Raw genomic sequence first — 14,312 nt, 5'->3', positions numbered from 1 at the left:
AATCACCAATATGTACGAGTTACTTGAACATGTTATATTGATATTCTTAAAAATAGGCTGATATTCTTAAAATTAAGTTGATAACTAATGCAAGATCTTTGTCTATCTCTCCTCATGTGACTAATACCCATTGCCTCAGTTTCTAACTTCTGTTCTTATATGTACAAAATAATTAAATAAGCAGACCCCATTATTATAATGCAAATATTGGTAAAAAGCAGAAGTCTAAAATTTGTAAACATGGTTGTCCTAGAAAATTGAAAATATTTTTAACTATATAAACCTTTAAAACTAGAATTTATTAACTAATTAACTAATAAAATTTGAAATGCTTTTGTTTTATTTTTTTAAACATGCAGAATTTCATGATTATAGAATATTTAATTATATAGGTAAAATCAGATATGGATTAAAAAATTATAGTAATATTATGTATACTATTTATTTGGAAATTTGAATATTTTCTAATTTTCTTTTTGCTATTAATACTTTTATTTTTTTTACCAAAAATAATTATCTGTTTCAATGTTTCCTTTTTTATTAATAATGATTGATGCCTGTCTCTTTATTTTTTTAAAACATTGATATGCATTGAAGTTCAAATATTTGCCTAGTTTGACAAGGCCTCATATAGTATACCACTGATCAAGGACAAGCCATATCACGAGTGGCTGTTGTTAATGACCAGTTGGGTGTTTTTGCCGCAGATATTTATATGTGGTTTTGACTTTTGACATGATGCTACACCTTGTGACAAGACCTTGTTTTGTTGGCATATTTATATGCAATGCATGGTTAACATGAGGAGAGTTAAAATTAATATGGGCTTGCCCTTCATCGATTCTAGGACTGAAGATATTAAATACATGTGTAAAAGGTTTGGAGATTCCTATGCAAAATGTGTAGGCCAGCGTATTGTGATTGACCATACTCAGTGGTGCATGATGTTTTGCTACCACCACACGGGCACTCGATTAATTGTCTGATATGGTCTTCCAAATTTAAACCGTGAAGCTTGATCCAACTTAAATACATAGCTAAGTTGTATTTTTAATATTTGTCATAACAAGGTATCATAACCTCAATTTCAGATAACAGGAAATTGTCAGAGCCAAAATATTTTGTTAGTAACTTAAGCCCTTGGACGATAGTCATTAAGAGTCAGAAAGTCCCCATCTTTGTCATAGACAAGCAAAAATTTGAGCAAGTATGATGAAAACCTTTTCAAGTTTTGTCTAAGATGGGGAGCTTTTGGTAGAAAAGATGGATTATGGAGTTTTTATTTTAACTTCTAGTTAGCTATGTGAATTTTCTACCAATGGATGGAATTGTGTAATGAAAAAAAAGTTTGAACATAATGCACCCCTCTTCGAGCCCTTTTCTAAGGATGGAAAGTAATAAATTTCATAACACCTTGATTATCCAGTATTCGCCAATTAATATGTGATTTAGTATTAAAACCCTATTACCTTGGTAATAGAATTATGACCAAGTATTTATTTGTGGTTTCTGAAAGTATGGCTTATCTTCTTTGTCAGCAAGCTGAAGGGGTCAAATGGGATCGCAATTGGAATGCCATCCCATATGGTTCAATCTTCTAATTGCCAACTGAGAGGGCAAAGATGTTATGTTGAAGTCACTTTTGACTGCCATTCTGACATTGTTATGGGATCGAATAATAAGCAAAATACCAATGAATCCCATGTGCACAATGAAGAGCCCCATCTTATAGCAGTTGGGAAAGTCCAGAAGAAGCATGGGGTTGATCACCTTCCAGTTCTTGAAAGAACATTCATATATCCAGCAGAAGCTGTGGTGATCCCTATGATGCATAGAGCCTTTGCTAGATCTTTCAACAAGAGGTTCTTCTTTTAAAAATACATTTTATCTATATGAAGTTCGCTTTTGTTTTTTGTCATCTTCTTCATTTTGCAGTCTCTGGTTACAAAATTGGGTGGGAACATCACTATCTGAGATGTGGCCTTTATGGAACTTCTCTGATTCCTCTCAACCTGAGCTCTGGTTAGTTTTATGTTCCAGTGGTCTCTTTTGAACCTGTTTAGCACATTAATTCATGTGCTCAAGCATATCTGCAAAATTTTTACTCCCAAATTGTTCTAATGAATTTCTTGTTCTTAGTATTCTAATAAATTTCTTTTTCATTGTTTTTCTAAATTATTTTTGTGTTAGTATGGCAAGGTTTTATGTATTTGGATGACATAAAGGTGGCCTATTGTAGTATGTTTATGCTATTTTTACAATCATAGTATCCACCTCTTCTTAATATGATTAGATTTGACTTCTTTTTGCAAAGCAGAGCTGAGTGACTAGAACTAGTAAATGTCAGGTAGGTTAAATAAATTTCAAAAATGCTAGTTGAACCTTTTTTAAGATCATTGGAGATTGTAAGATTTCCCTTTTGCTTTGCATGAATTTTAGGTTAATATATATTACATTGTCTCAAAAGCTAAACCTTTTTAGATCTTCTGGTTCAGTTTTTACATTGATTCTGATAGTAATGTAATTGTTTTTCCACTCTTTTGTGGCTTCACATGTCATCAAGCATATCCATTTTTTTTGGCAGTACCAGAATTTAAAGATGATAAAAATCTTGCTAGGCTTGTTGAATCGGTGATTCCTTTACATATGTTCAAATCACCCAAATGTTTCAGGAGTATATAGTCTTTGGATGTCATATCTGTTCATGATGTTAGTATTGGTCTTTGACAGATGAAATGGTTAATGTAATCACAAAGATGAATAAGATGGATGATATAACAAGTTCAATATACAGAGAAGAGTAGACTAGTGAGAACTAAAAGGTTTCTGACAGTAGTTGCAGGCTTCAATTCTTGACCCATGTCCAACAATATCGTGTTACATTCTACAACTTAGAAAGTTTGGTAATATAATTAAATAATAGAAAGGAAATCAAGACCTTGAGGATTGCAAAAGTATGGAACTAACAGATAGTGACCAGCAATGTTGCCTGGCTGCTGCTCTTTCAATGTTATAGATTTTCATGGTGATTAATATTGAAGAGAGCACTTGTTTTAGGTAACACCATTGGGATTCTCAAGTACATTTATATGGTTTTAGTGAGAGGAAAATTTAGCTTTTTTTTTAAACTCCAAATGTTTTTTGTTAAAACAAGGTGGATCTAGGTTTTAACACATAATATGGTTTTCTTTCTGGTCAGGCCTGCAGTGTCATGCTTTAATAGTTTCAACAAGTGTTCAAGTTTAGGTTATGAATTTAAAGAAAAAAGTAGAAAATGATAAACAAATGAAGTAAGTTGGCCAACAAATTTATTGCACATCAAGGAATGAAATTCTGGGTATTGGATAGTGTGGAGAGGAGTACAGGCTCACAACTCCTTGCACATCCTAAAAGGCACTGGCCAAATATGTTAAAAAGTTGGTTCTTGTCCAGACCGATAAATACCTGTCGGGTATGAACCAGTCCAGGTGAAATTGAGGTTCTTGCTGCACATAATTATTATTTGTGATAGGATATTTTCTTCCTATCGGTATCCTTTTCTCTAGGTAGGAAGATATCCAGAATGGTGAAAAGAGAGATGATAAAGTAGAGAGGGGAGAGAGATGATGTAGAAGAAAAGAAGGTACAGAAGAACTCTTGAAGATGGAATTCTGTTGAGAATAATATTATAGCTTTCATAACATAGTATTTTAATTTTGAACATGTGCTTTTCTAGGTCATTTGACATAATATATGCTTGTCCTAGGTATATAGCTTGTTAATATGCTATCAAGTTTTTATACTTGTGCTTTAGATACTTATGTATTCTTATATTATTGTTTTTTGGTACATCCTTTGCTACCTAGTTTGGCGCTTGGAGATGCCTTTATTTCTGATCCTTTTAATGGACTGGGAGTTGAGTTCAATGGCATGAGACTTCAAAAACAATATAATAGTAGCAGCAATAGTATAAGTAGTAGCATCAGCAGCATAAGTAGAACTTCTAGTGAAAGTGAGCATGCAACGGCTGTTGGGGCTGGTGATCTTGAAGCAGATGCTGACTCTCTCACATGTAGACAATCTGGTTTATCTTCCAATGATCAGTTTGAGAATGATGGCCCCAGAAAGGTACTGTTGATGCCATTTGGTTTTTTATTTTTTCATTTAAATATAAGAACTGGCAATCTTTGTATAATTTATCTTGATACTTTTGCTGAAATGGCTCAATTATTATTAGTCTATTTTTCCTGATTTTTACCTAGATACTCATGTTCAGATAAAATTGGCATCCTCATTATCTGTCTTCTTCATCGAATTGTTAAGTTCCTGTTTCTTGACCGAGTCAATGCTTTGGAAGTTCTGGTTCACCCTTGTGTTTACCACTCAAATCTAGTAATCAAAATTTGCCTGGATCTGTATGTTCCAAGTGATGTTTACTGATCCAGATATTGACACTTGGCACAGGGCTTTTCACCCGGTCATTCTACGAAGCAGGTTGCTGCCTGTTGCTGGACCTGTATCGCCAATTAAGATTTTCAGCTACTTGGTTTAGACTCTCAAATATTAAACTCTTTTTTTTTCACTGAAATGCTGCTCACAATTTGAAAAGGTTGGGATAAATGCAATAAAAGTGAAGAAAATGAAAAACAACTTTAGTCTTTAGATGTTAGAACATTTAACATCTTCAGAACTTTAAAGACATTACTTCTATATTAAAATATGTGTTGGAAGAATAGAATAATATAAAATTTTGATTCCTTCAAATTAGGCTAAGATGATAATACTAAAAAAGAATCATCTCAAATTTAGATTGAATTATTTAAGAAGTATTGGTAGTGAAAAACCTATTGTTGGAGAATATTTAAATGAATATTTGAAGATGTCAAGTTAGTGCATTGCTGATAGTAAGGTCCTGCGATTGAATCCCATTTCATCGCTTACCTTTATGCAATATATATTTGAAGGACATTGATAATCTAAAGAAATTCATGGGATTATGGATGCAATGAGAGGAGCAAAGAGAGATATGATTTCAGATTGTTTTCATCTTATGTCCTCATAATTGTCAGTTATTACCGTAGTATATGAAATGAGAATTATTGCTTGTACAGTTATCCTTTATAGGAGTGGGCAAAATTACTGAGATAAGCATTAGAAACTAATTTTTAGGATGAATAGAGTAAGACTAAATATGTGATGTAATTTTTGCAACACTAATAAAATAATCGAAGGTTTAGTTAAGGTAAATGGACAAGAAATTTCTGTAACAAAGCTTAGTGATTTTGGATGACTGATAAAGGCATTCTTCATAAGTTTAAGTCAGATAATCAAAGTGGAGAGAGTTAAAGTTCTTGTGTGATCTTTGTGAGCCCTTTAGAAAAAAAAAAAGGTGAAATAATTGTAAGGCCAGTCTAGCTATATTATTGAGAATGTTGAAATGGATGTTTTGGGTTAGCAGAAAATATAGAACAAATATTTTCATTTGTGAATAACTAGGTCTAAAGAATATATATAATGGGAAATCATTTAAGGTGGTATGATGTGTTCAAAGGAGATTGTATATCCTAGTCAGATGAGATAATTTGGTTGGAATTAGCAATGCAAGGAGAGAGAGAAGCTACCAAAGGAGATGTAAGAATGGTTTACTTGAAACAACAAAGAGATTCTACTAATTAGTTTGAGTAGTGATATTCCCTATTTAGAGCTAAATGGTGGGAGAAAGATCCATGTGGCTAGCCTTAAATAGTTTCAACATTATGGCCTGTTGTTTTGTTGTTGATGATGATGTTGTTATTTGTATTTTGATGCTTGATCTCTAACTTGAATGTCAACATAAGGAGGATCTTATGCCATTTTTTTTTCGTTTGGTGATTTCTCCTGTATGACTGGCTACTTATTTCTGGTTGGTTAACTGCATCGGAGTTTTAAAGTAATCCTCCTTAAATTAAATCATCCACGCTAAAAATTGGTCTTATGTAAAATAAGGCATTTTTTGGCATTTATTTTTTTACCAGTTCTCTGGTAAGATAATTGATGCTTTTGATATTCTAACTATGGTTAGACTTTCCATTGTTTGCTTGAAGTTGCCATGGTAAATCTAACGATGAGCAGTTGTATTAATGTTTATATTTGTTCTTTAAATCATTGCTTTAGAAACAAGCACATGTTTTGAACATCCAGGGACATATAAAACATCTTATAGTGTGTGCTGAAATTCATTTAATTAAGTTCATGCAGCTTATGTCTGTAGAAGTTCTTTCTCACAGAACTTCTGTTCTAACACTTTTGTGGCTGCCTCCATTTCTGGACTATCTTAGGAAATTGGATCTTGGATCTTTAGATCTTTAATTTAGCTGTTAGTATTAGTAATGGCTTCGGCAAGGCCTTCTGTCAAAGTTAAATGAGAAAGGATTGTTCAACCCAAGGCAAACTGTTACATGCTTTTTAAATTCCTGTCATGACAATTCAAAGAAACAACATGAGTTATTCTTAATGAACTTGTCAACAAATGTAGGTTTCTAAACGTCCCCGCACAGGTGCAACTGATACATGTGTTCAAACCGGAACAGTTTTGAGTGCGACAATCCAGGATACTTTCATGTCTGACTATAGCATTGCTGAAGTAGACAACTCAGGTGCTGCTGGGGCACAAAATGCTCAGGTTGGATCTCACTGGGATTGGGATGGTGATGACAGAGGCATTGGCATGGATATCCAAACTCTTCTTTCTGAATTTGGAGGTTTTGGTGACTTTTTTGAGGATGATATTTTGGCTTTTGGTGAGGTATGATCTTATAATTTCCTTTTTTTAATTCTTTCCTTTATGGGGGACACAATTGGTAACTACCTACATCTGAGCTGCTAAATTATGTTTCTTTTATATCCATTTGTCATTGTGCTACATCTTTGTCCTGTTTGCTTTTAGTCAGCAACTTCAGATACTAGAGTCACAAACTCATAATTTGTTACTGATTGTTGGCTAATTTTTATTGTTCTCACTGGTGGCTACTTTCTTAGGAGACATTTTTTCCACCAGACATACTGCTGATTCTTATGTATGCAATTCCTTTTCTCGTGTGAATCTAATTTGTTCGTAAAACATAAATGCTTATGATAAGTATGTTTAGACAAATAGCAACTTTATTGATCCTCTTTTTGAACTTTACGTTGCATTGTTAATGTTCTAAAAAATTGTTGGCCACAAATGATCAGCTGAGATGCTTCCCATTGTCATGGAGTTTGTAAAGAAAAAAAAAAAGAAGTGACTACAAAAGTTGTCCATGCATTTCATCAAATGAATAAAATATTAAAAAAAATGTAAATGTTATAACTTATATATATACTTTCTATTTGATTAGGAGAATACACTGGTTATTCAGACCTGATAGCAAGATGTTCAAATAAAAAGGAAAAGGTCAGATTGTTTTAGTAGCTTTGACTGCCTAGGTATAATTGGAGTATTGGACCTTAGAAGATTGTTTTCTTTCTTCTTTATTTTCCCTTATATTTTGGAAGGGGGTTGAGGAAAGGAAAAGAAGGGGCAAAAGGAAGTATTGCTTTCCTCTGGTTCGTTTTGGTAATGACTGTCTCATGCTTGCCTGATGTTAACGCAGTTTCCTTTCTCTTCTTCTCACTTTCTTGGAAGATGGACCTCCATCTTGGTTGCCTCAAGGAGCAAGCCACAGAACTTGATCTTTTTTTTTTCAGTTATCATTTTGTGCACTCTGGAAGAGTTTGCTCCCCTGTCTTTTGGGGTTAAGTGACCAAATTAAATAAGGAGTTGGATAGTGCCTAAATGCTCTTGTAGGTGTTGGTCACAGGATGGACCATTGAGTGCTGTAGTGAGGCCTGCAGAATTAAAAAACAGTGCATCAAACTCAAAGTTAAGACAATGCTGTGGCTTGGTTTGGTAAAAACACTTTTCCACCTGTTGATTGCATCGATCATTTACTATAGCATTGGCTTGGTTTGGTAAAAAAAAAAAGTGATTTATCTTGGATTTGTGGGGATATTTTCTAAGACACTAATACAGTAGATGCCTTCTATTTAGTAATAGTTATAAGTGAGTAGCTGCATGTGACGTTAAGAATGTGAAAATAATTAATCCTTGGTTGGAGCGAGTGACTAGAAGAAATGGACGATCTGCTATAAGAGTGGTAGCTAGCTGTTAAGTAATATAAATGAAAAAAAAAATGCACACTTGCACAAATATTTTCAGAAAAAAATTCATTTGAATGAGGAAAATAGAATGCATTTTAGATATGTTATTATGTACTAATATCTGAAATCAAAATGTGGCTTTTATTTATCAGCTCAAATTATGGAGCACTTTGTAAAAATGATTAATTAATTTTGTTGAAATATGAAAATTAATGTATTAAAACTGTCATATGAATTAGTGAATGAATTAAAGACATGGATCTAAGCATGATCAATTTTTGGGTGATTCTTGGATTATATGTACATTGAACTGAAACGGCACCCAAGATTCTAAGACTCGATTAGAAAACCCCATATAGCAGCATGATCTGATGTTGACATTCTTATTTTCGTTCCAGCTTAACCATTGGATTTCTTGCACTGGACTTTATGCTAGAGTAATGCAATGCCATCTGCATGCACTGTGATTCAGTCTAATACAGACTTCGAGATGTTGCATCACAAGAACATTCAATAATTACAACTTGAAAGAGAATCAATCATGTCTGTATGGTACATGCAACATGAAAGGGAATCAGTCACTAGTTACCACACTTGAAACCCTGTAAACTAGGTGAGGTTGTGTATCAGGAAATTTTATGGTTTACAGATAAACTCCTTGAAACTTTGTATTGTTTCTCTCTTGTCAATTTCTCTACTAATGAAGGATTGTACTGAGGTTCTAAAAAGCAGATGCTGTGTGCAGTGGGCAAGGTACTACATAAAACGTGGCATGATAAGCCATATGCTGCTGCATGTGTAGTTTAATTAAATTATTTAAGAGAATATTTAATTAAATATAAGCAAAATATACAGTCAAGTCTAAATTACCAATAAATAAATATATCTATCAAGATCAGATCAGAAGAGTTTTTTGGATGACAGTTGTACTGACTTGAGAACTAATTTGAATGAAGTTATAAGGAATGATCAAGGATCAAAGTGATCTATGCCATATTATCAATGGACAATATACAAGATAATAGTAATGGTTGAAACAATAGTAATGAGGAAGAAATGTAAGCTAAATATATAATGACATTTCAGGCTTACGTGAATCAAATATTTATGTATATTTCACATATCTGACAATTTGCGGAGTGACCCTATGACTGTACACACGGAGCATTATAGGTGATTTTTTGGAACACTGGATCAAACCATCTCCATCTTAGAGAGAAACATATCTTCCATTAGGCCTCTATATTAGAGAAATAAAAGCATGTAGAGGTGCAAGTATAAAAGCTCTAATTAGGGGTCCCAAACTAGGGAGCCAAGAAACAACACAGGAGAATATGATCAACAGATTCAATTTGAGCCTCACAAACAGGGAAGACTCATACTAGATCCATCTCCTTTTGGGCGGCAGCTCTTACAAATTGAACTTTGTGGTTGGCAGTGAGCCACTTGAAACATTTGGCTTCGAAAGAAGAGGGAGATGACAGAAGTGATCACTTAAATGGAGTTAACAGAAATCTGTACTCAAGACTTCTTTATAACCAAACTTGCACAAGATTGTCTGGTCAAAAGGAAGTCTCAAATAGTAGCAGGAAATTGGGTAGGGCACTTTATCAATTTTGCAAGACTTCTATCCTTTTCTATGGTCATATAGATAAGTTTTGTACAAGTATAATGGCTTTTCATAAATCATAAAGCTTATCATTTGGCATGTATTATGTACAGCTGATTCCATATTTAAAATTTTGGAGCTTGTCATGTTGAATATTTATGTGTGAATTTGTAATTGGTTGCATACACCGCTGCATAGGCAATAGATGGAATGCACTTTCGTGATTGCCAGTACATCATTTCTTCTTTTTAAATATTAGTTAGTCAGTTTCTTTCTTTTTTTCAAATGACCTCTCTTTACCAATTGTATATCTTTCAATTTTGTAACTTCAAAATATTCATTTGTAATGCTCTAGGTGATGGAATCAGCGAGGATATACATGTTAACAATTTAGGGGCTTGTCTGTTTGTACTTTAAGGATTTTTAATAGGTTCACTAGGCATTTGCTTGAGGATTGACTCAGCGAAGCCTGTGAACCTTTAGCTGAGGCAAGGTTTAAAATGTAAGCTTTGGTGAACCTTGTCCATATGTGTCGCTAAAGTGCACCTTTGATAACATTGCTTGTGACACTTTTTGTATTTTCTTTGGCCTGGGCCTGATTTAGAAGCAGCAGTTTTAATAGATCAATTTTATCTTCTTGTTGTGTGATTTTGAACTCAATTTTTTCCCCAACCAAAGATAAGAACTGGGTGTTTTTATTATAATTTATTAAGCCCATTGACAAAATTTTCTAATTTTCTATTTATTTTCCAACCAAAGATATTAACTAGGCATGATTTCTCAATTTTTTTAAACCTGTAGCAATGCTCTCTCTTCTCTCTGTACTTTAAAATTAAAGTTAGCTTGACTAGAGTAGGTTTTTTTGGTTGATTGTAACAATGATCTTGATAGTATATAACTTACTCGAACTTCTTCTGATAGCCGCCAGGTACTGCCGAGTCTCAAGCCCTTATATTTCCGGCTGCTGAATTTGGAGATGTCACTAGCAGTCCATGTAATGGGGTCATGGAAGTATCTGAGCAGAATATTTGTCATGCTGGTCTTGCATCTCTAGAAGGCTTTAACCACCAGACGGTGATCCATACAGAGGAGACAACAGAAACAAAATCAGATATTCCAAAGGATACCAGGTTGTCATCTCATGCTGAGTCAGGTCACTCAACTGGTAAGTTTGATTATCTGACAAAAGCAGAAGCTATGATGACGTTTGCTCCAGAATATGCTCCTGTGGAGACCCCTAATAGTGAGTTTTCTACAACTATTTTTAGAAGCCCATATGTTCCTCGATCTAAAATGGTTGAGAGCTCCAGTTCTAGTTCTAGTGCTTATATGTATAATGCCATGCCACCCCCTTGTATCGATTCATCAGAAGAAAAGTCTGACAAACCAACAAAACTCACATTGTGTGAACTGGGCCACGAAGGAATTTCTTCTGTCAAATCTTCTAAATTATATACACATGTAGCTTGTGGAATAGAAAAGAAAAACAATAGATCAGTTAATAGTGATGTGACTTCAAACAATGGGGAAGGATTGTCTTCTATATGTGGCGTGAAATCAATGAATGCTGCCTTGACATTCCAAAAGAAAAGTGAGCACATGTTGGAATCTGCTGGTTTCTTGATGCCTGTTAAGACTGTGCTTGCAACAGATATCGAGTGCATGATGTACCAAACTGCCATGTGTAAGGTAAGGCATACGCTATTATCTCTTAGGAATAAAGTCTCTATGGGGTTGAGAAATGCCATGTCAGATTTGGTCCAAAGTGACTCAAGTGTTAAATCAGATATAATGACAGTCAAGCATGAGTTAAGGAAGAAGGATAGTATACCAGTCAGATTAGCTGGTGATATTGATGGTGGAATGCAAGATGGTACATTTACCACACCAGTGGGTGTATGGCGTTCAGTAGGAGCACCTAAGGCCACAAAACCTACACGTGTTTGTGAGAATTTGCCTTCGATGCCACTCAATAATTTGAGTGATGAAGGCATAAACTTCCATGGACAAAGGCAACCACTTCAGGATCTTCTTGATGCCATAGCCTTCTTAGTACAGCAATCTACTTCCTTTGTTGACTTCTCCCTTGATACCAATGATGGTTATGGTGCATATTATTGGCTTGGTATACAAGAACAGAGGAGGCGCGAATTTGCATGTGGTCCGTCAATGATTCATGCAGGGTGTGGTGGACTTATTTCCACATGTCATTCCTTGGATATTGCTGGTGTCGACCTAATTGATCCGCTTTCTGCTGATGTGAGCTTCCACTTAACCTCTGCTTGTGTGCTCAGAGTCTTTTTTGCTGCTTTATTATTTTGCATTTAGTTACTCATATAGGTAAAGATAATCCAGATGAACACAATTTGTTTTCCCTTTCCGTAGGGCACCAATATCTTTTCTTGTGAATTTATATCAATTCTAAGAACCAAAGTTGCCGTTTTCTGCGTGACATTCTGATCCATTTATTGATTCTGTTGCTCAAGACATAAGCCAATCTCAGTATACCCCTATATCATTTGTCTAAGTTTATTCTAATGTTTATCTCATATGTCATAATACTGTTTCAGAGCTCTGTATCTTAGATAAGCAGCAAAGGTCCTGAAGATGGTGCTAATGACTCCATGTAGGGATAAGATTCAAGTATAGTTTTTTGCTGAAAAACTGATAAACAACAAATAACATAAAATTTCTTTTACAAATTTTGTTAGCAAGATGCGGAGAGTGGTGCTGCATATGGCTGTTTAATAAACTACATTAAATATGTCCAAGTTTAACTTTTAAAGAGGAAAATAAGGGCCTCATGCTTATCTCAAATTGTTGAATTCCAAATAGGTTGAATCCACGGTGGTTAATTACTCAAAGGAATAGCTCAGCAGTGACTATGCAGCAAAGTATTTGCTGCTGCTATGTAGGAAACTATGAAGTATGGACTACAGTAAAATGGATGCTATTACACTGTGTTTAACAGAAAGGTACATAAGGGGGAGTGATAAGCAGAAGAGAGAAAAATATAGAAGAGAGAGAGAAGATGGGTGAGAGAGATGCCCAGCAGAGTGTTAAGGCACACTGGCCCCAGGAAAAGCATGAATTTTGAATCTCAGGTTATCAGACTACCTACAAATGTTGAATGCCCACTCATTTGATGTATTATTGGATTAATCAGCCAATTTAAAATCTTTCTAATATGAACATAGCTAATGTGGTTCTACTTTCTAGACTGGAACTAACCAAGATTATTAAATTTTGTCAGTTGTGATGTTTAAATAGAAGACAAAAATCATTCTCAATTAAGTGGAAAAATAGAGAACTGATATGTAGACAGAACAGGAAACAACTAAGTTGATTCAAAGAATGAACCTAAGCTATTCTAAATCCAAGGTTTTAGTTCATTTTCACGTTTGATTATCTTATTCAAAGGGTCAGTATATTGTTTCATATACTGGTATCATTTCAATCTGATAGATTACCAAACCTGTATTTTGATATTTAAATTGTTGCCTAAATGTGTGCCAGTTCCAACTGTATCAATTTCTGTTGTATGTTGTTGACATATAACCATTTAAATATCATGATCAAGGACATATGTTAAGGATCATATTTGCTTATCCATGGAAATCAAAATTTGGCATATTTTGTTTATGGTGAAACTAATGTGAAAGGAGGGGTTGTGGTTAAATATTTTGCAATATAGGTACAGAAAAACATTTTGAGATTTGAATTATGGAAGCTACCCAAAGATGGTAGAGAATTTACTCAAAATTTGAAATATGTTGATTATGGCGAAACTAAATTGGAAAGAGGGGCTACTATTTACCTTTTTGCAAAAATGGTGCAGAAAGATTATGTAACTTGAACTACGGAAAATGCTAAAGGATTATCGAGAATGATTGCCAACCAGTTTATTGTTTTGTCTAATTGCTGACTGAAAGGAGCTCTCTTTTTGAAAGATGGTGTTAGTTTGCAGATAAATAAAAAAAAGATAGTAACTATATCAAAAGCATTGCATCTACTCTCATGATGCTTGCCCTATATAGAAAAAGGCGAAGAATTTGTAATTTAAAAATAGTCAATTAAGAAACTTAAAAGAATAGATTGTAGTCTCTATGAATCTTTAGTTAAGGGCTCTAGCATGCAGAATTGCATTTGCTTTTGTTCATTCTTTTGCTTATATCAAAATTTTGAAGTACAAAGGTTAATATTTGGTGGACCAAAATTAAATGCATTCTTCATTCAATAGGTGAAGTCCTTGGATTCTCTTATTAAATCACTATGTACCGGCAGATGAATTAACATGTTCCACATCTTGTGGTTCATTTTGTAGGCTGAGTATATATAATTTCCTTTGAGATCTTCTACCATTATGAAAATTAAATGAGTTCATGATTGATAATTGAAGTTTAAAAGAGCTCTAATTGGAAACTTGATTATATTGCGTAAGGACTATTGTTAAAGAAGAAAATCACAAAATCTTTTTCACTTTGTTTACATCAACACTTGGTGATGAGTAATTACGTATTGAAGTGGTGTCATCACTTAGCATTCCAGCCATTTTGCAGTAAAT

The 14,312-nt window shown here is 34.1% G+C and overlaps 1 protein-coding gene across 3 annotated transcripts in view; it reads left to right on the top strand.

The window, feature by feature from the left end:
- Window positions 1–14,312, top strand: part of LOC135617104 (mediator of RNA polymerase II transcription subunit 13-like) — a 34,606-nt gene that overhangs the window by 9,922 nt on the left and 10,372 nt on the right. For all 3 annotated transcript variants that reach the window (XM_065117021.1, XM_065117022.1, XM_065117023.1), the window contains exons 11-15: window positions 1,539–1,862; window positions 1,936–2,022; window positions 3,846–4,107; window positions 6,494–6,763; window positions 10,670–12,007. In XM_065117021.1, coding sequence (XP_064973093.1) covers window positions 1,539–1,862; window positions 1,936–2,022; window positions 3,846–4,107; window positions 6,494–6,763; window positions 10,670–12,007 — 2,281 coding nt within the window. The remainder of the gene's footprint in view (window positions 1–1,538; window positions 1,863–1,935; window positions 2,023–3,845; window positions 4,108–6,493; window positions 6,764–10,669; window positions 12,008–14,312) is intronic.

Source organism: Musa acuminata, chromosome BXJ2-7 (assembly GCF_036884655.1).
Source record: "Musa acuminata AAA Group cultivar baxijiao chromosome BXJ2-7, Cavendish_Baxijiao_AAA, whole genome shotgun sequence".
Classification (NCBI taxonomy): domain Eukaryota; kingdom Viridiplantae; phylum Streptophyta; class Magnoliopsida; order Zingiberales; family Musaceae; genus Musa; species Musa acuminata.
This window is presented reverse-complemented; position numbering and strand designations above follow the sequence as displayed.